Source organism: Gracilinanus agilis, chromosome 4, assembly GCF_016433145.1.
Source record: "Gracilinanus agilis isolate LMUSP501 chromosome 4, AgileGrace, whole genome shotgun sequence".
Lineage (NCBI taxonomy): Eukaryota > Metazoa > Chordata > Mammalia > Didelphimorphia > Didelphidae > Gracilinanus > Gracilinanus agilis.
In genome coordinates, this window is record NC_058133.1 from 520,424,873 (window position 1) to 520,448,886 (window position 24,014).

Here is a 24,014-nt window from a genome sequence, read left to right on the forward strand (position 1 = left end):
AAGGGGGGAGATGCTTAGGAGTGGGAACCTCAAAGGTTCCCACCTGAGTGACGAACCCCATAGAAATAGAGAAGGGGCACCCCAAAATCCCTTTGCCCTTCACCCCTTTCCCCAATCCCTATATTGATATTAATAAAAGCCATTCATTAGTCAGATAGTGGTCCAGAGTGCCTGAGAGATAAGGGGGAGGGGAATCACAGCTTGGTCTGGCTGCCTCCATCTTGAAGCCAGAACTTCACCCGCAGTGAAGTTGGCTGACCTCAGGAGAGACTTGTGTGAATCCCACCCTCATTCAGAATCAGATCGGGGTACCCAATACCTCATTTTATGGAGAAGCCTCGCCCCCTACTCCTGTGGGGTGGCATGACCATTCAGGTCACCCAGTTTAGGGGTGACACCCCCTCGAAGTCTCAGCAGTATATATTCGGCGGAAGGGGAGAACTAGAAGAGAGTCTCACCTCATAGACTTTCTCTCCCCTCTATCAGAACATTGGTTACTGGCTCTGTTTATTCTTAAAAAATCCAAGTTATCACTAGCCAAATGAAAGATGATCCAAATGATTAATATTAGAGAAATGCAAACTAAAGCAACTCTGAGGTCCACTTTACACTCAAATTGGCAAAGATAAACAAAAGAAGAATATGTCAAATGTTGGAGGAATTATAGGGAAACAGGTGGAGCTAACCCTAAACTATCTCAGCCATTCTAGAAAGAGATTTGCAACTATTCCTAAAAAGTCATTCAACTGTCCATACCCTTTGAATTTGACTCACCAATATCACTACGAGGATTATATGCCAAAGATAGCGCAAAATTATTTCTAGCAGCTCTTTTGGCAATGACCAAGAATTAACGAGGTCCCCACCTACTGGGTTAGATAAATGATGATCTATGAATGTAAAGGAATATAATCGTGCCACAATGATGAAACGGGCAATTTTAGAGGAATCTGGGACGTCCTCTGGGAACTAATATAGACCAGCTACTAGACAATGATCCTGTGATGGAGAAAAATAAGTCTGAAAGACTTTAGAACTCTGCTGAAACGATCAAAGCATGAACCCCAGGACCTCGTTTTTGAGATGAGGCCAAGGAACTTGCCCGCCGAGCCAGGACACCCACCGGGCCACACTACCTCGTCCCTGGTCTGTCTCCTCCTTGCATTAATCTCTCGTAGCCCACCTGAGTCATGGTTAAAACTTCTGACCTATGCCGTCTCCATCTATTCGAATGGGAGCTGTGCCCCCAGTCCTTGGCACACAGTAAGTGCTCGCTGAGGGCCGTTGCATTCATTCATGGACACGAATCCTGGAGCAGGGTCCTACCAAGTCAGGCCCAGGACAGACAGCTGGGTGGCATAGTGGAACGAGTGCTGAGACACTTCCTAGCTTGGTGACCCTGGGCACGCCATTCGTTTCTCTCTGATTCCTCAACTATAAAATGGGGACAAGAACGGCACGCATCTCAGGAAGATGTTGCCAAGATCCAACAAGAGAACAGAGGGCTGGGCACAGTGCCTGGCACGGAGGAGGTACTTAACAAACGTTCCCTTCCCTTCACCCCACAGGACATGCAAGCAGAGCCCAAACTAGCTGTCTTCTTGGGGGAGGGCCGTGCTCACCTCAGGGGCCATGAGCGGGGTTGGGAGGATACACTCCTCCATGCTTTAAAATTTATTTTTCATTTCAGTTTATTGTCAACAGAACAAAGGAGGTCCTGGGGGAATCTATTCAGTTCTGCCTCCATGAAAAGCCCCTGGGAAAAATGTTCGAGGCACACTTCCAAGGGGTGATTGAAGAGCTGACCCCTGGCCGAGATTTACTTCCAAGTGGTTTTCTGTTCTGTAAGCCGATTTTTCTTCTTTTTCTGCTTTTAATGGTCACACTAAATAAAAAGCCATCCATGCTACTGAGCAGTTTTTAGTGCTCACGAGTTTCTATTAGGAGAGACAGGAAATAACAAAAACAAAAACAAATACCCACGGTACCACTGGCATTTCAGAAAAGTTAGCATTATGGCCCTTTTAGCCCACAACACGATTTCTGGATTTGGGGAGAATTTCCAGCAATGCCAAACAAGCGTGGAGTACCTTCTTTTTCATTCGATAAGCGTGTGCAACGAATAGCAACATAACCCTGTGATTTCTGGGCCATTTTACCAGACATGGGTCTCTGCTTGTAAAAGAATGAGTCACCTCTGCAACGTGGGCAGGCAGCCTCAGGAAGCACACCCAGATCTGCCCCAGAATCCCCCAAGGAACAAGTTCTTCCCCAGCAAGTGTTCCCGTCTTGGCCGCCTGCAATAAGCAGGCAAAATGGGCCAAGTGGCCTTGGCTGCACACGTTGAGTACAGAGCTCCCAAATAGGTGGCTTTGGGGTCTAAGCATCGGGGGCAGAGTTCCAGCATGTACCCAGGGCATTCAATGCTTTCAAGTGGCAAGATGGAGACAATTCCGAGGGCCCTGCTAGGTCTTCACAAAGTGCCAGGGTGGGCAAAGGGCCCCGGGGCGCCGGGAGTCCAAAGACAGAGAGGGCCTGAATGAAGGGGAGGCAGAAGGGCAAGAAGAGAGCTATGAGGCAGGCTCCAATGGGGAAAGTACAAGGGTGAGGGTCGGAAGGAGAGGCTTCCACCTGGGAAGAGGCCACAGAAGGCTTCCAGGAAGAGGTGACATCTGAACTGGGCTAAGAAGAGGGAAGGAGATGCCAGGAAAGTCCACGAAGATGAGGTGGCTCCTCGTACAAGGCAGAGACCCAGAAGGGAATGGTCCAGATGGGCCAGAACTCAGACACATGGAGAAGTCTTGCTTTGGGAGGCACGATGGGCAGTCATGTGAAGTCCCTGAGGGAAGGGAGATAGTGTGGGGAGTCCCACAGAGGACGGATGGCTCAGTGAGGCACAGACAGTGGGCACCAATGTCAGCTGGGAGGATGAGCCAGGCCTGCGCTGATGAAGGGGATGGGATAGATTCCACAGGGAAGAGCGGGAAGGGGAGATCACAGGCCTTGATGTCTGAGCCCACAGTTAGGGAGTGGGAAGAAGCAAAGATGACCCAAGGGTAGGAGCCAGGGGTACAGGGAGGACAGAGAGGGTCATTCAAAAGGATGAGACAGAGGCAGAGTCTAACGGGCTGGAGAAGCATCCAGGGGAGGCAGCTCACAGGCACAGGGACACAGGGGACCCGAATTCCAGGGAGACAAGGTTGGAAACAAAAGATCTGGGGGGCCATTAGGAAAACTATGAGACAACGGGCCGTGTGAATCACAAGAACAACAAAACCATGGGATCACCTCAAGAGATGCAGAAAAAGCTTTGGACAAAATAGGCCCATTTCTGTTAAAAAAAAAAAAATACCGCCACCACTTAGGAGGACCAGGGCAGCTAGGTGGCTCCATGGACAGAAAGCCAGGCCTGAAGACAGAAAGTCCTGGGTTCAAATCAGAACTCAGACACCTCCTAGTTGTGTGACCCTGAATGAGTCATTTAACCCCCACTGTCTGGCCCTCACAGCTCTTCTGCCTTGAACCGACGCACACTTTATCAGGACTTATTTCTGTTTAAAAAAAAAAAAAAGAGCCAACCCAAACCCTCGACACTAGAAACCAGAGCCCTTCCTCAGCCCAGCAGGATGCACGAACCTGAAGGGCCGGCATTCCGTGTGATGGGAACAGCCTGGATAAGCCGAGGGGGGAGCAAGAATGTCCGTCAGCACTGTGACTACTCGACAAGGCCCCGTGTTGCTGAGAGCGAGGAGACGAGGCCAGACAAAGGAAAGGGGGCTTGCTTCTGGCCGGCGACAGGAAGGGCGCCTAGAAAACCTCCAGGAGGCAACAACAACCTAACTGAAACAATCCGCTCCCGCCAGCTTGTTTGGCTGGCAAGTGGACCCACGGCAACAACCAGCATTTTATCATCCGGGGAGAAATGGGCATCGCTCGTCGGCAGGTCAAGTCGATAAAACAAAAATGACAATATTACCGAAACAAACCCACTTACTAAAGAGGGGCCAGTGGAAACACCAAAGGATTGCTTGGCAGAACTAGAAAAATACTCGCATTCACCTGGAGGCACAAAAGGTCAAGAACCTCAAGGGAAATAAAGGGGGCAGGGCAGACGGGGGCCTCGCAACAGTGCCAGATCCGGTAAATACAGGCAAATGCCCCGTGGAGGCCAGTTTGCCTCGGGTCAGAGGGGCCGCTTGGGGCTCAGGGGCCCGCTAGGTCTTTTCTGTCTCTGAATGGAGGCTCCTCTACGGCCAGACCTCAAGGTAGGAGTGAGAGGCCAAGCAGAAGGGCATGTGCCGCCCAGGCCCGGAGCAGGGCGACTGACCAGGGCAGCAGAGTCAAGGGAAGGGTTTCACATCCTGCTTGGGCCTCGGCAGCTCTGAGGGTTTCTGCAGATGTGTTACACAATTTAAGTATTTTATCAATCAGCACGTGGTTGTCTCCTAACTACAAAATATTAGAGTCTGAGGGCCTCCCAACTCCCTGAGAGGATGACTCTGAGGAGAAGCCGCCTGAGGGTCGAGCGTGCTTCTGAACGTAAAGCGGTGGTGTGGGGCAGCTGGCACTTGGGCCCTGGAGCAGCTGGAAAGGTTTCCATCTGTGGTGAGTCTCATCCCGGTGGTCATGCCAACCTCCCCAGGGCAAGGCCTCTTGAGTTGGAAACACCAGGCCAGAGACTAGAAGCACTCTGGAATGGAAGGCAAAGGGCAGAAGGGCCCAGGGCATGTCAGGAACTCTGGAGGCAGAAAAATGAACTGGAGATCCTTTTTGCTGAAAGAGACCTTAGACATTATCTAATTAAATCTCCTCATTTCACGTGGAAAACTACCCAAGACCACTTGGCAAACTGCAAGCCCTGGCCAAAAATCCAGAGGTTCCAATCCCTGACGGGGCGCCTTTTCTTGCCCTTCTGCCCACCCCGCACCTCAGATTCCTGGTGATTGAGGAACACGCCTCCAGTTTTAATTCCTGTGACCCCCAAAGAAGAGACTGTAGCAAGGGCAGGTCAAGGACTCAATAATTATTCCAATGTCCCCAGCACAAGCCCTTTCCCTCCTTCTGGCCAGGTCAGGCCTTCTTGGAATCTATAACAAAGCAGAGGCACGAATTCTCCAGCTCTTCCCAAATCCTGGGGCTTGGCTGCAACCAAGCTTGGCAAGAAATGTTGGGGGCAAGCAGCAGTCCTCAAGAGCCCTGAGGCCTTCTTAGCCACCTACCTGTAGCCTTGAACCCCGGAGTTCACCTTGTCTAGCCCTCCCTAAATAATCCCTTCCACAGTATCCAGGGTCAAGCGGCCATTGCCCGTGCGTGCACACACACACAGACATGCACACACATCCTCAAGCATCCATGCTCATTCCCCCGCACCATCCCCCCCCCCCCACACGCACAGACTTCCAGACACACAGACACAAACAAACTGCATGAAGGCGCCTGCTCAGCTGCAGTCAGGGAGACGTGACTGGCTGTGCTGAAGGTGCTGCCCTTCCGAGCTCATTCTCCAGGTTACCAAAGGATCAAGGAGAGCCTGAGAGACCATCTCCCGGGGATGTCGACTCCTGGTCCAACTCCCCCAGTTTACAGCAGAACAAAGTGGGGCACAAACAGGCAACCCGGCCAACATTACACTGGGAGCCCCCACATGACGGAGCTCAGACTCCCAGTCCTGAGCCTTTGCTCTCGCTGGCCTGCCAGGCTCCGAGTTCCGCTGCGGAAGGGCTGATGTTTCTTCTCATCGGTTCAGAGGAAATGCGGCAGGCTGGGTTGGAGCTGGGGCTCCCGACGCTAACTCCAGCAGGGAAAGCATTCCCTGTTCTCCAGGCTTCTGCTCCCCTCATTCTCTGCAGCGGCCTAAAGACCTGACAGAAATCTGGGATGACCCGGAGAGGAGAGGGCTGGGAAATGAGTAAGTCTTGAAATCTCACAGCGGAGTATGTGCCGGGGTCGCGTCGGCCTAGCCTCGTGGAGGCAGCTCCCCAAGAGAGGGAGCCCCCCAAGAGAGGGAGCCCAGAGGGCAGTGCCAACTCTGCCCACAATCACACACAAATACTGTAAGGGAACAAGCCAGCCTGGATGGCACCTCCTGCAGTGCCCCCTTCAAGTTCAGGCCCAGGGAAAGAGCCAACGCCACCATCAGTCCTGGCAGAGATTCCGGGGGGTCTCCCTGCTTCCCCACTCCCACAACACCTCCTATCTCTGACCTTTTTGCCTGGATCTGGATCTAAGACTAGAAGCTCTCTGAGGGAAGGACTTCATCCAAGTCTTCTCTACACCATTTCTGGTAAGTAAGATGGGAATGAGGGGGCCTGGAGAGCAATTCTGCCATTGCTTCCAGGCTATTAGGCGAGCCTCAGTTTCTCCATGCGCCACCAGAGGGGACTAGACCTTCTGCCCTGCGAGCTCCTATCCAGGTCAGTGGCTGTGACCCACCTACCTGGCAGGAGACCCCTGCCCCCCTGAGCCTCCCGCACAGACACTGCCTCCTCCAGGGAGTCTCCCTGATACCCCAACCCAAGCCTCCTGGCATTCCTCCACAGGCTTTCGCTGTTCTCTGGGTTCTGCCATCCTGTCGCGTGTGTGCTCCAAGGGCCTGAGTCACTTATCGGCCCCTGCCTAGCCCGTGCCACCAAGACTTGGCGTTGACTAAGACGGAAGGGAAGGTTCTAAAGAGGAAATAACAGAGAAGGGGATGCCGAGCGCGGCCTGTTCTCAGGGCACCGGATCAAGCCTTCTGTCGCTACCATCGTGCACACTGTATGGCCCCAACGAAGCTTTGGCATGAACGGGGGACAAGTGAGTAAAGAAATGAAGAGGAAGTGAGAAAGCTCAAAAGATTATGACCCAGTGAACGGGGCCACGGAGGGGACGGACTCCCTTCACAGACTGGCCTCCACAATGCAGTTGGGGAACAGCTAGCTAAGGCGGCGGGTGACAGCCGGCCCCCGGCGGAAGCCCCACATCACGTGGTCGAGGTCTCAGAGGCCACACCTTGTCCACTCAGCTCCCCACCCCGAGTTCTCCAAAGGCGAGGAAGGCCCATCCCAGAAAGTTCTGCGTGGACTTCTTACTGAGTGGCCGGCCTGGCTTCTGCCACGACGTTCAGGAGGCCGAGGCCGTGGCCAATCTCCTCCCACGGTCTGACCCTCGGCGTGGAGGTGGGGGTGCAACAAGCATTCTGTGAACTGTCTCTAGAAGATGCACACGACACAGCACCAAAAGGCAACAAAAGTGGAGGATTCTCTTCAAAAGAAAAGCCTGTCAGTGGGAACACAACCCCCAAATAACCTGGAGATGATGTGAAGAAGGAATGAGGGGGACCCCAGAGCTGCTCCCCATCTCATGATCGCTCACAATCTTCAGCGGTCAGAAGCAAACCCCAAAACCAAAGGGTTGGGGGAGCCCCAAGCTGGAGCAGGCCGAGGAGAGAGCCCAAACTCGGCACCGGACAAATGAAGGTCAGTAAAGTACTCTTTCCGAGGTCGGAGGTCAGACTCCAAAAAACAGCTCGTGCTTCTGACTACCAGCCGGTCCCTTCTCCACAGGACAACCCAAATACAGGATGGCCCAAAACTCAGGGGCTACAACTGCACGGAGACTTTGGGGATTGGCTGGATTAAGACCTGTGAGATCTGGCCTCGGAAAGAAAATCAAGAAACGTCAGAGATGCCACCCAGAAATGAATCCAAGTCGTATCATCCAAGGAATTCTCCGTTTCTCAATGAATCCAAACCCTCAGCCACCAGACGCTGGATTAACACCTGTCAGCCTTCACACTGGTGAGATCTTTGTGGAATGTTCTATCAATTTCTTTCTTTCTTTCTTTCTAGGCCAAGGGGGTCAAGTGACTTGCCCAGGGTCACACAGCTAGGATGTATCAGAGGCCAGATCTGAACCCAGGACCTCCCGTCTCTAGGCCTGGCTCTCCATCCACTGAGCTACCCAGCTGCCCCCTTCTATCCATTTCTCCCATTCCCACCATCATTTAACATTAACATTAACAGCTGACTAAGCTGTTAAACCAGTCGTTATGGATGATTCTCTGAGGCCCGAGGCTTAGTGAAACAGGCCGGCTCCCCACCCAGGATGCCCCCTTTTATTCAAGCTTGTTCCTGCCGCCCACCCAAGCCTCTAGCAGGGCACCCTCCGGGGGGAGGCGCGCTGCATACGACAGAAAGATGGAAATCTTCGGTGACTCTGAGGGGAGACAGTGGGGAGCTCTCACAGACGCCCGGCTGTAGGAAAGAAGGTCAATGTTCGTGGGGCCCCGAGCCCCGCCAGCGCCACCCTTGGGTTCAACCACCCAGCCCGAATGTGTAACCGTGACGGCATCCATTGTACAGCTGAGTAAATGGAGTAGCGAGAGGGTGGGATTCCTTGTTGATTATTCCAAAAAACGGGGCGGCTCCACGAATCGGGAGCAGAATCGAAGACTCGAACTAGGCGCCAGCTCCGGCTTTACTGACTGACTTGGTAGGGGACGGACAGATGGGATGGGGGAAGCAGACACGCCAACGCTGACTCGGCGGGCCCCAAGCGCACGGGCCGAGGAGGCCCCTCTCTGCACTCTGGACCCCCGGCGCGTCGTCAGAGCTCTGAAGGAGAACCTTACCTCTTTGAACTGCTGATAGAGGCGATCGGTCTGGTGGGCTCCAATCGTGATTTCCGGGAGGTAGATGGGCACCGTGGTAAAATTCAGGACCTCATATTTATCCTGGACCCTAAAGGGCACAGAGAAATAGTGGAGATCACTGCCAAGCGGCCAGGCAAGGCATCCTTCCCCAGATGAGCTCTTGGCATCACTTCATTTGCAGTGTCACAGGAGCCGAGAAGGGCAGAATCCTGGGAGGAAGCTGGGAGGGAATACAGCCGCCCTCTCTGTGAAGGCCAGAGTCCCCTCTACAATGTCCAGACGCCGTGACAGAGGCCTCATTACCTCACAATACATCCCACTTCCTAACTGTTCCACAGCCCTTCCTCATACTGAGGTAAAGTGCTGTTCCCCTTCGGTCCTAATTCCGCTCGCTGGGGCCATGCAATCAGCCCGTGGCTCCCTGCCCCATCCAGGTTCAAATATAAAATGCTGCCTTCAATGCTCGCTGTCCAAAGCTCTTCAGAAGCCGGTGTGTCTGTGCCCGTGCCAGCCTTTTGGTACCTGACCGCCCCCGTTGGTAGGAGACCAAGACTGAGAACAGACCTGGCACATAGTAGGTGCTGCAGAAATGCTTCATTTCCTTCTCCCTCCCCAAGTCTACAATCGAGCCAAAGTGGCTTTTTCTGGCAGTTTCTGCCTCTGTACAGGCCACGCATGCCCATCCCCCTACTTCTGCCACATGGAACGCCCCCCCCCCCCCGCCCGGTACAGCTCGGGCACAGACTAATGCCAGCCCGCTCCACACCACACACACGCTGCTTCTCCGAAGCTCCTAGGGGACAGGGCTGGCTTTGCTTTTGCCTTTATATACCCCAATGGGGCAGCTGGACAGTTCCGTGGACACAGCACAGGCCTGCAGTCAACAAGACCCAAGTTCTAATCTAGTCCCAGAACTCACTAGCAGTGAGCCTGGACAAGTCATTTCATCTGTTTGCCTTAATCCCCTGGAGGAGACAATGGGAAACGTCCCAAGAGGACTGGTGTGATGGGCCACGGAGTCATGAAGAGTTAGGCACGACTGTACTGAATGACTGAACAACAAACACGCAGGGCCGAGCACGGGCCACGTCCTGGGCTCTTTGCCCTCATGTCCCTTTGCTTCCCTATGTCCCGAGCACGGGGCCTGCTTTATAGCAGGAACTTAATAAATGCCTGCGGGCTGATCAACTTTTAAAACCAGGAAAGTTAACAATTAGAGTTTTCCTTCTTTTTCGAGGAGTTCAAAAGCAAAGGAATCCACCAAAGCTGAGAAAGGCAGCGGCCGTCCCCCTTCTCAGCTAGACGAGCCAGAAATCCTCACTTGGTGTCTGCGTTTGGCCAACACGAGTGGGGGGAGGGGGGGCCTGAAGCCAGGGAGATGGTCTAGGCCTGCCCCTCTGCCTGGCTCTCTTTGGGCTGACGCCCCCCTCCCCTTCCCTGAGGTTAGAAGAGGGGCCATGAGGTCCACAAGCTGAGTGAAGGCAGACAGAAAGCGAACATGCCTTCTCTGGCAAGAATTTCCATCAGAGCGAAGAGGGCCGTCAAGGAAATTCTGCCTGGGCAATTTAAAGGAGATTTTCACTGGAAACGTAGGCCTGGTCTTCTCCGGCAACAAATAAGCCAAGGAAAGGACTAGAAATTGTGTAAGGACTTGGCGATTCGAGGTGGGCCAAGAGCTCCATCTACATGCAGACTGAAGGGAATGCAGCTCAGAAAGGGGAAGCGGACCCAAAGCCCATTTCCGAATTTAAAGGTTCTCCACTGTCTTCCTCATCTGGAACACATTCATTGCCTTGAAGTCATCCACTTCAGACAAACTGAGCCTCAGGGCACCACCTGGCAGCCCTGGGGGCCAGAGGAAAGAACAGGGCCCCTGGCAGGAGAGTGAGCTGCCTGGCTCTCCCTGCTCTTCCCATCTAATGACGCAAGAAGAGTCTCTGCTGCAGTATTGAATGTTTTGTTCTTTTAAAACACTTGCCTTCCAAAGAGTGGTAAGGGATGGGCAATAGGCTTAAGTGACTTGCCCAGGGTCATACAGCTAGGAAGTGTCTGAGGCCACATTTGAATCCAGGACCTCCTGTTCTAGTCTCAGCCACCCAGCTGCCCCCCTGGAGTTATTTAATTTGATTAAGACATATGCAAGACCTGCCAGCAAACCTGTTGGAAGTGAAGCCCCAAAATGCTGCTAAAAGGCCTGGAGAACGAGGGGGGTCAGGCTGGCTGTGCCTCCTCACTGTGTGTGTCTTTAAAAATTCAAGCGCAAAGCTGGAAAAGACAGCATAAAATCCGGGAGCCAGAAGGGCTGTTCCCCACCCCCCAACGACGTGCCCCGGAGAAGAAAACAGGGGAGCACAGAACTCCTGCCTTGGTGGCTTGGCCTCCAAGGCCAGTGAGATCCTATTGGCAGAGAAAAGACGTGTGGCCCAGAGGCGGTCAGCAACTAGCCACAAAATGGCAGGGGCCGAACCCAAGCCCAGGTAACCCAGGGCAGGGAGCGGGTGCCCCAGAGAGGAGACTCTAAGCCGAAGCCTCTGTCTTTCCATTGTGCCACACGTGGGGAATGGCCAAAGGGAATGGGCCAAAGAGAATTCCAAAGCCAGAGAACGAGAGCGAGGCTGGGTGACCACAGCAAGGCCAGAAGTCATGAGAGATTTAGAGGGAAAGAGGACGACGAGTTCATCCTCGGGGTGGAATTCGGACAAAAATTCGGGAAAGCTCCTGCATGTATCTCCATTATGACACGAGGAGGACGTCACTCCAGGCACTGCAAACAGCCCATCTACATGAAATGTGGCATCAGGGAAGAGCTAAGGAAGCGAGGCAAGAAAGCTGGGGGGGAGCTACATGAGGGGGGCCTCAACAAGGAGGGCCCCGGTCTGTCTGGGAGAACATGCCCACAGAAAGGCCCAGAAGTGGCTGAAGGAACAGTCGCAAAGGCAGAACTGGGAGAAAGCAGGCTCAGGGCAGCAAAGTGGGCAAAGAGACAGAGAAGGGCCACCCAACTTCTTGGGAGCTGCAAAAAGGTGCCGGAGATCAAGGGTCCCCAAAGAAAATGCCAAGAACTGGGAAGTGAAGAGACGGATGGCAACTGGTCCAACCACTTCAAGAACAAGTAACGATAGCTCCTCCATAATGCTTTAGGTTTGCAAAGAGCTTTAGGAATCACATAACATCTGTGGATGGGAGGTGTTCTTACACCCATTTCACAGATGAGGAAACTGAGGCACAGAGAAGTCAGAGGCGAATATAAGTTAGCGACAGATCCACTACTTTTTTAACCTTTACCTTCTCTCTTAGAATTAATACTATGTATTGGTTCCAACGTAGAAGAGCAATAAATGCTAGGCAAAGGTGGTTAGGTGACTTGCCCAGGGTCACCCAGCTAGGAATTGTAGAGGCCACAGACATGGAAATGGAAGTGAGAAATGCTGCTTCCCCAGAATGGTCCCCAAGTACAAGATGTAAAAACACACCTCCCTGCCCAGCCGAGGCGAGATGAGGGACAATGGCTAGGGAACCCTGCCTAGAGCACCAGACCTTTCCACTGGGCTGCTTGAATCTGCTGAATGGTTGGGGGTGGGGGGAGATTTAGGGTCTTATTTCCTCTCTTTTAAAATGAAGAAATGGCCGGAAGGGTGGCATTTGGAGAAATAACCCCAAAATATCAGATTTTCTTCAGATTTTCAATAAAGAACAATAGAGGTAGAGAACAATTTCTGACAATGAAGAAACCAGATGGTGAAGGGCTTCCCAAGTAAGGAGTAAAGGATCAAATGAAGCCAAGGAGAAGCCCAAAGTCCTTCTAGGGGTCTGCAGTGAAAGGGGCGAGGCGAGAGGCCAGGACCCAGAGGGAGCTGATGCGTACTTTTCTTTTTCTCAGGGGGCCACAGACCTCAGAAAAGGTGATAAGAAGGGAGAGACTGGCAGGGGTGGGCCTGGGCTGGCCTTGGCAATGAGGACGGCCACCTCTCCCTCAGGCAGGAGGCAGGCTGGCTATGGATGTCATGGTTATAAGGTATGAAAGAAGAAGAGAAGGTGAGATGCCAGGGATGCAGAGGCAAGGAGCACGTTCCATGCACTGGGGAAAGGGCAGAGATGGAGAAGAGAAAAGAGGCCCATCCGGCTGGCCTGGAGCAGACTGCAAGGGGCAATGTGGGAAAAGGAAGGGCTCAGCGTGGGATGCCTTTCAACGGCCAGACAAGAATCTGACCCTCGAAGTAGCCAAAGAATCCGAGTCAGGAAAGGGATAGCAAGGCCAGAGCCAAGCTTCAGGAAAAGCCCCAACGGCAAGATCGAGAGAGGGGAAGGAGGAGGCAGGAAGATGGCTTAGGCCCTGGTGCCAGACCGTGAGGCTGGAGAAAGGTGATGGCTGCAGGAGGAGAAGCAGTGAAGAAAGAAGCGGTGAGACGGGAGATGCCAAGGGTGAGAACCTTGGGAATGGAGGAAGAGTGATGGCCTTGGACCACCCTAAGGATGTCTGGGACCAGGCGGGAAAGATGGGGTAGGAGTGGCACTCAGGAGCGAGAATGGGGTTGGCCATTCCTGTAGGAATCGCCTGTGTGTAGAGATGATTACTGAAAGCTGGTAAGACCATCAGAGGGCAGCTGAAGAGAGCCGTGGAGGTCAGGAAGAATTCAGCCTTAGCTACTTCCCAGCTAGAGGACGCTGGGCAAATCACCTAGCTCTGCTGGCCTTGGTTTCCTCATCTGTAAAATAAGGTAGAGAAGGAACGAGCCAACCTATCCAATATCTCTGCCACCAAAACCCCAAAATGGGGACCCGAAGAGTCCGCCTCCACTGAAAAAGCTCTCAGATGACAGCAATTGGCCATCACCTTAGTCGCGCCAAGGGCTACTTTGCGGAGTAACTTGAGTTCTCATCTAAAAGGAGGCACGACTGATTTCCAGACATTTGGGAAGTGACTTGTGAGAGGAAAAGTAAAGCTCCCACATCATCAAAAGTCTGGAGCTCATGAAAGAGTTCATAAGAAGGTCATTTCCTCTGTGTCTGACACTTCCCAAGACTCCTGCCAGCAGGTGAGCTTTCCTGAAGGCTCTTTCCCGTATTTTTGCAAACTCGACCTGCTGGGTTCAGTGTCTTAATGACAGAAAGTTCTAGAGAGCCGCCTGTGGCTAGAAGTTGACCTTGTGCCGAGTGCCCAAGTCTGAGAACACTCCAGGGCCTCCTCAGGGATCTGAAGAAAAGAGATGAATCCAGATTGTCCAAATGAAGACATCCAACCGCGTGGACGACCCAGCCTATCTCAGACTGGTCACGGTTCAAGTCTATCAAACGTTAAAAGAACGCCTGAGAAGAGGAGGGAGGAGAGCTGCCCGGCAGAGGCAGTGCAGAGGAAATGGTCCTGGGAAGAAGAGCGAGAGCTCCTTTGCTCTACGTTCCACTGGAAGAGAAGTATCTCACTGGGGGAGAAGTATCTCAGATGGGAGCTAGGGGAGGGCTGAACGAGGTCAGAAGTCAAATATAAAGTACATCAAAGAAAGCGAGTCCCCATTCCTTCCTTCGCAGAGGCTCTCCCTCCTCACCTCCAGCTCAGAAAAATAACTTAGGGGTTTGGAAAAGGGAACAAATATCCCCGTTACCCTGGTGTTCTCTCCCCTTTTCCATCCCTCTTTAGCCAGGGACATTCCTAAAGCTCTAAAAACTCCCATGGCCCCGTGTCGCTTCGGGGGTCAAATAGAAAGTCTTCTGTTTGGCATGGAAAGCTCGGTCCTCTGTCAATTCAGCTTCCCTTCCAGACTTCCACATTCTAGCTAAACTTCCCACTTTCCCTAGACTGTCCCCCATGCCCGGAATGCAATCCTTCCACACCTCCTCCCCGCCAGGATGGCCTAGGAGCGCCTTTGTAGCTTCTCGCAGGGACAGATGCCATTTCTCCCAACACAAGGTAACATCCTTAGGGGAAGGGCCAGCTTCCTTTGTGTCGTGGGGTCCCTAGCATCTAGGCCAGTGTAGGGCACGTGGTGGATGCTTAACAAATATTCCTTTATTTACTGCGGATTCAATGATACCTCATTTAACTGCTAGTGAATACAGTTTATCAACTGTTCCCCTTTTGCATAACTTGGTTCTCCTTCTAGAATAGTGAATGTTTTGCTAATTTTTTCTACTTTTTATTGATCACAATTCGATCTCATCAATTTTCCCAGCAAGGTTTGCTTTAAAGTCTGGGAGGACGAGCCAGCCTTCAGCAGGGTGGTGCTCCTGCTTGCTTTTCTTTCCCCACAAAACCTCAAAGGTTCTTTTCTTCTTTTTTTTTTTAAACCCTCACCTTCCATCTTGGAATCAATACTGTGTATTGTTTCCAAAGCAGAAGAGCAGTAAGGACTAGGCACGGGGGTTAAGTGACTTGCCCAGGGTCACACAGCAATGGTTCTTTTCTGCATGTCCACTAAGTCATCATCGCTGCTCTTTTAATTGGAACAGCAGAGAATCTACAAATTGAGGCAGCTCTGACATGCATCCTCTCCAGGATCTTTGTACATGCACAATCAATTCTCTCAGAGGTTAATCCGAAGAGTCCAGGCCATGGTAAGTAAATCAGCCAAACCTGAGATGGTTCCCCTATTCTTTCCTCTGTGTCTTCTAGATAAAACTCATGAGAGCCCTCTGGAGGTCCTCCTCTCTCTCAGGAGGTGAAGGGGCCTCCCAGAAGCCACTAGTCCAATGCCCTCCCCTCTACCTCTGAGCAGGGGAAACCCCAGGACATGAAGTGTCACCCTCAAGGTCATGCCCACAGCATTCAGGAGACGAGATCCCCACAGTGCCCCCAGAGCTACCAAGAATCTCTGAGGAAGGAGCCTCGTTTCTCAGACTCTTCTCTTCTCCCTCGTTTACTTCCCCCCTTCTTTTCTCAGCCTTGAGCTTTCTCAGGTCCAGACCATAAGCATCTCCCAGAGCTCCACACTAAGGGGGTATTACAAATCCCAGCCCTCCTGTCCCCAATTATGGGCCCTTTCCTGGGGGTTTGGAGAAGAGTTCTCTGCCTTGAGCCCTCCAGGTTGGTGTTTTCAGTCTGAGCTGCTTATCTGACTGGCAATTTTACCAGGTCCTTAAAGTAGCCCCTCGTGGATCGCCCTGGCTCCCCTGGGTAGCGGCTACAGAGCTTCAAGTGATGCTCTTCCTTAGAACACTGAGGAGGACACTGGTTTAGCACAAAGACGATGAGAACTCTCATCGAGGCTGCTTTCACCCCGCCAGAGCAGCCTGACTGCTGTTAAATCTGGACAAGTGGGGAAAAAAGTTCGGGGACATTTTTTTTTCTCTTCAGGCCTTCTCCAAGGTTATTGTCAAATCTTCAGAGCCTGATTCCAGCTCACCACCACTATGGGGCTACAGGGAAGGAGCCAGGAATGCAGGCGCCCTTGCCCCTTGCTGTGCCAAATTCCTAGAGAACCAAGCCCGGGCACTCCTGCTGCACTCTTCTCACAATGAAAAGCCATGAGGAATGGACGCTTGTATCTGTCCAGGATGGAGGAGCCTCTGTCTTTCTTCTGTGGCCAGCCAGATTACGTACCATGTGAGGTTCCTGGGACTAGTAGCCTGCCCATGAATGCTCCGATACGTTCAGGGGGGTGCAGCACCTTAAAGCTCAAGAAAAAGCCTGACAGTGCTCCCACTGAATGTGGTGTGCCCGCCCCGGTTAGGGTCAGCATATGCCGCCCATTTGGAACTCCCTTTGAAGTTAGGCCCTCCCTCAACATTCCTCTGACTCCTAGACCCACCCTGGGCTAACATGTTCCCTCTCCCAGCAGCCTCTTCGCAATCTGGCCCAAGGCTGCGGAAGCCTCCCTCTGCCTGTGCTCAGCACTCTCCACCTTCTCTCCATCTTCACTGATTTTTCCAAGGGAAATGCTGCCTCTGTTTCCTCCTGGAAGCCTTCCCTTATACCAGCGCCAAAGCTATGCCCAGAGCCTTTTTTGTCCGTGCCAATAGTTCCCCTCTGGGGTCACAGACAGTGGCGTACTGGCTTCCTAGGACTGAAGGATGAAGGCGCTCCAAAGCAGAGGGAAACGGATGGCCCGGGGCAAGGCCGAGAGAGTCTCACAGCAAGTCCCTTCTCCTCAACACAACTCGGGCACCTTATGGGGAAAAACAAGGGCGACAAGAAGGCTTCTAAGGGCCTTGTCTCAATTTCATTGTCTACAAGTGGGTCATCATACAGGCACTCCCATGGGTACGGCGGCTTCTCTATTACTACAAGGATTACACGACGGGGACCGTCTGTCAATGAACGCAGTGTAAGTAAAGGAGCCGCTTTCAATTAAAAGTGTACCACAGAGGGGCAGCTGGGTAGCTCAGTGGAGTGAGAGCCAGGCCTAGAGACGGGAGGTCCTGGGTTCAAACCCGGCCTCAGCCACTGCCCAGCTGTGTGACCCTGGGCAAGTCACTTGACCCCCATGGCCCACCCTTACCACTCTTCCACCTATGAGACAATACACCAAAGTACAAGGGTTTAAAAAAAAAAAAGTGTACCACAGGCTAGGAAAAAAGGCAAGCAAGTTAGCGAAGTCATCGGCTACTTCAAGTCTCCTGACTGTTCACTCCCCAATGCGTGGGACCCTTCCAGAACAGCCGGGTCAGGGTGCCGAGGCAGGAGTCCACAGCGGAGCCGGCACACTCAGAACCACACTTGGCTACCTGCTCATTTCCACAAGCACAAGGACATACTTACAGTGACCTCAAGTGGTACAAGGAACGCTCGCTCTGCTCCAGCCAAGGGCCCTTATCAAACCTGAGGTAGCCAATATCTTCCAAAACCTAAAGAAGAAAGAAAATCCCGCGATGAATACGTATGAAGAGCCTACTAAGGGCAAGCGCTGGGCTGCTTGTGCACCTTCGCTTGCTCGCACACAGGCATGCACAAAACCAGCAAGCAAACCAGAACTCAGCATCAGTCCTCAGGGAGTTGATATCCGTCTATCCAGTCCAAGACACTGGGAGGGCAGCCCCCGAGGTCAGCCTTAACGGCAGAGAAAGGCTCACTGAAGAGAGATGAGACCAAGAGGAGCTGCCCAGATTAGCACCATTATTCATTTGTGGGACAGAATGAATTGAGCAGCTGAAAGCTTGATCAGCCCAATTCCTTTCACAATGGATGAGGAGCAATGAGCATGTCAGGCCCAAGCCCGCTCCTCAATCCTTAAACCACTGAGAGTAAGTGATCCAGGGAAGCAATTCTGGCCCCTCAAACTGGCGACCCAACCATCATCCAGCCTTGCTGAAGCCCCCATGGCAGAAAGAGTGGATAGACGAGTCAGACCCCAACCACGATCTTAACTCCCATCTCCTCTCAAGTCCCACAGCAGCCAGCCAGGAGCCTGAGCCCAAGCGCCTAGGGAAGAGCTGGCTTCCAGGCTGGGCACCCTCCGAATCATCTAGTTACTGGGAAGGAGCCCTTATTAAAATGAGGCTGGACAAGGGCTTCCACAGGAGCTATAGCTGCAATTCTAGAGCCCCAGAAAAAGATTCTGGCCCCCCAAGTCTTTGGCACTGCTGAATGGTTCCACAGAAGAAACTGCTCTCATTCTTCCAGGGGAAATGACATGAAATCAAAGGCCTAAGCAACCTGCTTCGCCCCTGAACTCCAAGGACCCCAGGACTGTCCATCTGACTTAAGGTAGAAACCTTCCACTGGTACCGTCTCTCCTGATTAGGACCTGGTGAGCCCTCTGAGGGCCACAGCTGTCTTTACTTTTCGACTTGAATTCACAGGCTCTGCCGAGAAAGCTTAAATGTTTCCTTGCCTCAGAGGACTCTTCACTTCAGTGTTGCCACCTCTCTCACAGCGGGCCCCACTTTTCTATTCTCAGTGTAAACAGGTTGGGAAAACCCCACAGCGGTCTTCCAGGTTGGCATTCAGACCCGCCACCATCAGAGAGAAGAAACCCACCTTTCCCACCACTCCCCAGTCTGGCCAGAGGGAGCCTTTCTTTGGAATCAGCTTAACGGTCCCTCAAGCCTGAACGAGCCCTTCTTCCACTGGGCAATTCTCATCTGGCCTTTCTTTCTGGTCCTGGGCTCCCTCCGGAGTCTCGATGAGACTCTCAAACCTACAGACCCTTTCCTTCTCCCCATCACATTTTTAGTCAAATAAGTTATGGAGATACAAAGGAAATCGATTGTCCTAAAATACTCTGAACGTCATATTAATAAACAAGCTCATGTAGTCCAGGGAAAGAACCTCCTCCAGGAGGCCACATCTGCCCCCTCGCCCCAAACGAGCACACTCACACACTCACATTCTCTCTCTGTCTTTCCCCCCCACCCCCCCATCCAGCAATTCTCTTCTCTAATGCACAGCCACCCAGTACTCTGAATCAGTTGGCCAGAAACTGGAAACTGCATGGAAGCAACAACCTGATCTTCCCACGACCCTCAGTGCTGGTGGCGTTCTGCACGTGGCCTTACTCATTCGGGCTGCTAAAGCCTAAGGTAGGGAGGAAGTAAGAGTACCGTCCGCATTACCGAGAGCCCGGGAAGACAAGGGGTCCTGGATAAGAAGCTGGGACACAGCCTGTCAGAACTTAGAGCTACGAGTCGTTTTAAGGGCAACCTTCCTAAACTAGTTTCTGAACGCTGATCACTGGTGGGTGAAGGCAGGCAAACTACAGCCGGGCCTCCTGGCCTCTCCCTTTCCAATTCCTTTTCAAGAATGCCTAAGTGAACTATGAGTTCTGTACATGACACAGAGAACCAGGGTCACCAGCCCTGGGGAGTGTGGCAAGTCGTAAAGTCAGAGACAAGTCGTGCCTGGGCCGCTGGCTGAGGCCACTAACCTCCGGGCCTCGGCAGTTTTATCTCTAAAACCAATCATTGGCACTGATTATGTGCTAGAGATATGATTGGTAACAAGGAAGCCGGTCCCTGTCCTCAGGGAGCTCACAATCTAGTGGAGGTGGCCCCAAGTCCGGCCGGCCCTCTCTAAAGGAAAACCCAGGTGGAGGCGAGGCTTCAGGTGCCACTGGGTGGGGAGTTTGGAGGTGATGAGCTTAACTTGGGAAGGGCAGCAGGGGCAGAGCAGAGGGGAATTTCATTCATAGAGTACTCAAAGGCCTCATGAGGAAGCTCTCAATGGTGGCAACTGGAAAAAGAAAACCTGGATTTGGGGAGCCACAGACTGAGGCCATCCCCCAAGCCAGCGATGGGCCAACTTTTGAAAGAGGGGCCAAAGGAAAGGAAACGCTCCTCCGTCCATCTGTTTCTAAGGCAGCTCTTTCGAGTTTCATTGTATTGTGTCCTACTCGTTGTACTCATCAGATTAGGAAGAGTGTCCCGGGGCTGGATAGAACACTTCAGGGGGCTGCATCTGGCTGTAGTTTGCCCATCACTGCCCCAAGCTTTTCATTCATAGCATCTGCAGGGTGCATAGTGTCCAGGACTAGACATCACTGGCAGGCAGTGATCAGATGCCCCTGTGTGCCAGGTAGTCTGCACAAGAGACAGTCTCAGGAGCACTTTAGGACCTCACAGATCAGCAGAGCAGAGAAAGAAAGAGGGGCCAGTGACTCGGTCTCCAAATGATCCTTGTGACCCAGGTAGAGCCTCTTTTTTAAGTCTGAACTTCCATTAGCCTGTCCATTCTGTACAGTCTCAGAGAAGACGGGGCCTCCCACCCTGTCTGCCTGCACTTCCACACTGTCTCCAACACAGACAGGGTGGGAGGCCAAAGCTCAACACTGGTTGGATCTGTGTTCTCATAGCCTCAATGGTTTGGAGTAAACTTTCCCAGGGCCACTAAGAGCCCTCGCGCTCTTCTCTTGTACCCTCTGAGCCCTCTGACTTTGGTCTCATGTAGCTGCTCGTGGCCTCACGACACAGACGTGCAAAGATTTGGCCTTCCCCAGCGGCCGGCTTTCCTTCTCCTCCTCACTGTGTCAATTCTGTTCTTGTAGGCCATCTGACGACCAGAACAGGAGTCAAGCAGTCTATCCAAGGCCTTGCAGAGCACTTACAGATGTGGGGGGTTACTCACTTGGTCCTCCCGGCCACTCTGGGAGGGAGCACTATCATGGTGCCCATTGTGTAGATGAGGATACGAAATTCTTTGACATTCAAGTCCTTACCTTTTCCACATCCTCTGCTTCCTTTGGAGTATACTGTAAAATCTCACAATTTCCTCTACAAGAAAAAGCAAATTAAATTAGGTTAAAACCCTTCCCAACGAAGTATAAAAGAACTAGGGATTGCTACCCTTCGAGAGGCCCCCACCCCAGGGGCCTTCTCCTCCTGACTCAGGGATGTGTCCAGCACAAGGCCCCCAAACCCCTCGCCCACCCTCCCTCCCACCCCACCAACACCTCGTTTATCCATCAGGCATCCAGGAAGGTGATTCTGGGCGCCATCAGATTGGGAAAGCCATCAATGCCCTTTCAATTCCTTACGATCTGCCTACAGACAGACACTAAATGCCTATGGGGATGCCTCTATGAGAAACTTCTAGGCAAGAACATCACCCAAATGCCAGGCGTCCCAGTGTGCTCGCCTCCTGGTCTCCTCTGCACCTTACACTGAAAAGACGACTGGACAGGAAATCAAAGAACTGGGTTCAAATTGTGCATCTGCTGAATCTGTTCCGAGAAGGACGTGCCTGAGGACGCAGTGACCTTGTGTGTCAAATGAAGGCCTTCCAGCTCTCTGAGCCATCCCGGAGTCTTTATTCTAGCCTGGTCATACATACGTGCGAATGGCCACTCACACAAGGGCAGAACCCCTGAGTGAGCATAGCCTCCTGCCCTTCACTCCTCCCCTCATTCTCTACCCACCCTGTAAACTCTTGGTGCTTGCTCCTGCCTCAGACACTTACTAGCTGAATGATCCTGGGCTAGTCACTTCCCCTTGGTTTGCCTCAGTTTCCTCCTATGTAAAATGAGGGTGACCATCCATGAGAAAGTAGTTGTAAAGAGCTTAGCACAGGGCCTGGCACACAATACTATTATTACTGCTTTCCTTATAAGCAAAGGTGTTGGCCCTTTGCCCTGTCCCCAGCTCTGAATCTCTGGTCTCACGCTGCCAGAGGTGCCTCCTTTCCCAACAAGTCCCAGCCAAGGCCCCTCACGTTGCCCAATGTTCCTGCAGGGAGCCCCACCAAAAGAATGAGCTGGCCTCTTGTCCTGTCTCGGCCCCTTCCTCTCCTGTTGGGGGCCTCCCCTCGTCTCCCACCCACCCAGGGTCAACCCAAGCCTGGCCTCAAGCCAGCACGTCCCCATCTCTGCTTCTGCCAAGGTCCTGACAAACTAAGGGCCCCGTGGTGCAGCTTCTCCAACCCCAGGCCACACTTCAGATCACTTCAATCCCATGCTTCTGTCTTGGAGGAAGAAGTCCTGCAGGTCCCCCCCCATATTAGCCAGACCCAGATGCAGGCTCCTGCCCGAGGAGTCATCCTCAGATCCTTCCTCTCCCTCCGAGTCTGGTCCAGCCCCCACCTCGACACTCTTCTGTCTACTTACACCTCGGCCACACTAGGGGCGGCTGTCGCATCTCCAGCCTGGACGGTCTCCCCATGTCCCATCCTCTTTTATGATTCCTCCTAGGAAGGACCTCATGGCTGCCAGATGGACTGTGTCACTCTGGGTGTGATGAGTTTTGGCAGCTTCTGGTGACCAAAGCCCTCTGCTGGGCATCTAGGACCCTCTGCAGTCTGGGTGGGAATTCCCCTCAGACTGCCTACCTTTGGGCCAAACTGCTCTTCCCTGTCTATACCTGGCATTTCAGGCTTCCACCTGTCTGGGCCAGCAGAGACAACCTGCAGCCTTTCTGCCTGGGATGCTCTCCCTCAAAGATGATCTTTGTCCTTGAAGGCTCAGCTCCAATGCTGCCTCTCCCTCAGGGTCCCTTCTTGATTCTCCCACCTGTCAGAGGCCCCCTCCAGTCACTACATTTAGTCTAGGTCTCCTGGGTTTCCTTATCTACAAACACATGGACCATGAGCTGCCAGGCACACAGGGGGCACCTAATCAATGCCCGCCAATGGATGTCTGTAGCCACTGGAGGAATTAAAAGCTTGGGGTCGGGATGGCCTCATCCAGCAATAGAGCAGGTCCTGGTCCAGAGGCCTGAGCAGGGCAAAGCAGAGCGGAAAGGGCACAGCAGAATACCAGGCACCAATGGTCCAAGCCCTGAGCAGTTGCCAAGAAGTTAGTTCTAGCTGTGAGGAGCTGCCAGTGAGAGGCTGGAGATAAGAAAAACTCACTGACAGGGGCTGCCAGGAAATAGAGGAATAGGTGAGCTCAGAGGCAGAAATCTCGCCCCCTCCCACCCCTTTTTTAAACCCTTACCTTCCATCTTAGAATCAACACTGTATAATGGTTCGTAGGGCTAGACAATGGGGGGGATTAAGTGACTTGCTCAGGGTCACACATCTAGGAAGTATCTGAGGCTAGATTAGAACCCAGAACCTCCTGCCTCCAGGCCTAGTCCTCTATCCACCGAGCCACTCAGCTACCCTTGGCAGAAGTCTCTTCTGCTCCTTCCTTCTCTAGAGGCCTTCAATTCCATCTCATTTGTTGCATCAGGGAAGAAACTGGAGCCCAAAGGTGAAGTAGCCTGCTGGGGAAGGCCAATGTGGCTAGACGCCCAGTGTAGGAGGGACAGTGGTGCCTGGGTGGTCAAACGGCTCTGCCAGAAGCCAAATGCAGGAGATGCTACCCGATCCTGGTGACAACAGGGAGGCAACCCAGTCAAGCCTAGGCTTTAGAACAATCATTGGGCAGCCTTGAGCCACGAGGCAAGAAGATCCATTAGAGTGCAGGAGGAAGCTGGTAAGACGGGGTAGACGAGGTCCTGAAGATCAAGGCGATGGGATCTGGCCACTAATGAGGCGAGTGAGAATGAGGAGCTGAGGCCGGTTCCGAGGTCACGAATCTGGGTAGCCAGGCAGGCAGTGCCCTCAACAATAACACGGCGGCTGCTGGGGGAGCCTAGGATTGCCTGCAGGCTCTAAGTCTGGGTCAGAAGGACAGAAAGTGCAGGAGGGCTGGGGCACCATCAGGGAAGGGCAGGACCAGCTGTGCTGGAGGACAAGGCCATCTCCTCACATCAAGGAGGAGGGAACCCCACTTCTCACCCTCCTTCTGGCTAAGCACAAAAGCCTTGAGAGCAAGCCTGGCCCCCATTTTCAGAGAATTTCCAGCGAGACTCGCTCCTTCCCTGTGAGGCCCCGGACAAGTCTCTGCACTCTCTGGGCCTCAGTCTCCTTTGTTTTAAAACGAGAGAGTTGGATCAGATTGTCTCTGAGAAGTCCATCTTGCTCCAGGTCTCAGACTCAAAGAGCTGCCTTAGGGAAGGGGCTTTTCCACACCAGGAGCTCCTCGCAGTGATGAAATCCCAGGTATAAACCCCCAAACCAAAAAAATGATCTTAATTA

At 52.8% G+C, this 24,014-nt stretch overlaps 1 protein-coding gene across 1 annotated transcript in view; it reads right to left on the minus strand.

The window, feature by feature from the left end:
* Nucleotides 1-24,014, minus strand: part of NDUFA10 (NADH:ubiquinone oxidoreductase subunit A10) — a 46,319-nt gene that overhangs the window by 14,357 nt on the left and 7,948 nt on the right. Inside the window, exons 7-9 of the mRNA XM_044673387.1 lie at nucleotides 20,716-20,770; nucleotides 17,325-17,410; nucleotides 8,612-8,720 (exon numbers count right to left, since the gene is read on the minus strand). Coding sequence (XP_044529322.1) covers nucleotides 8,612-8,720; nucleotides 17,325-17,410; nucleotides 20,716-20,770 — 250 coding nt within the window. The remainder of the gene's footprint in view (nucleotides 1-8,611; nucleotides 8,721-17,324; nucleotides 17,411-20,715; nucleotides 20,771-24,014) is intronic.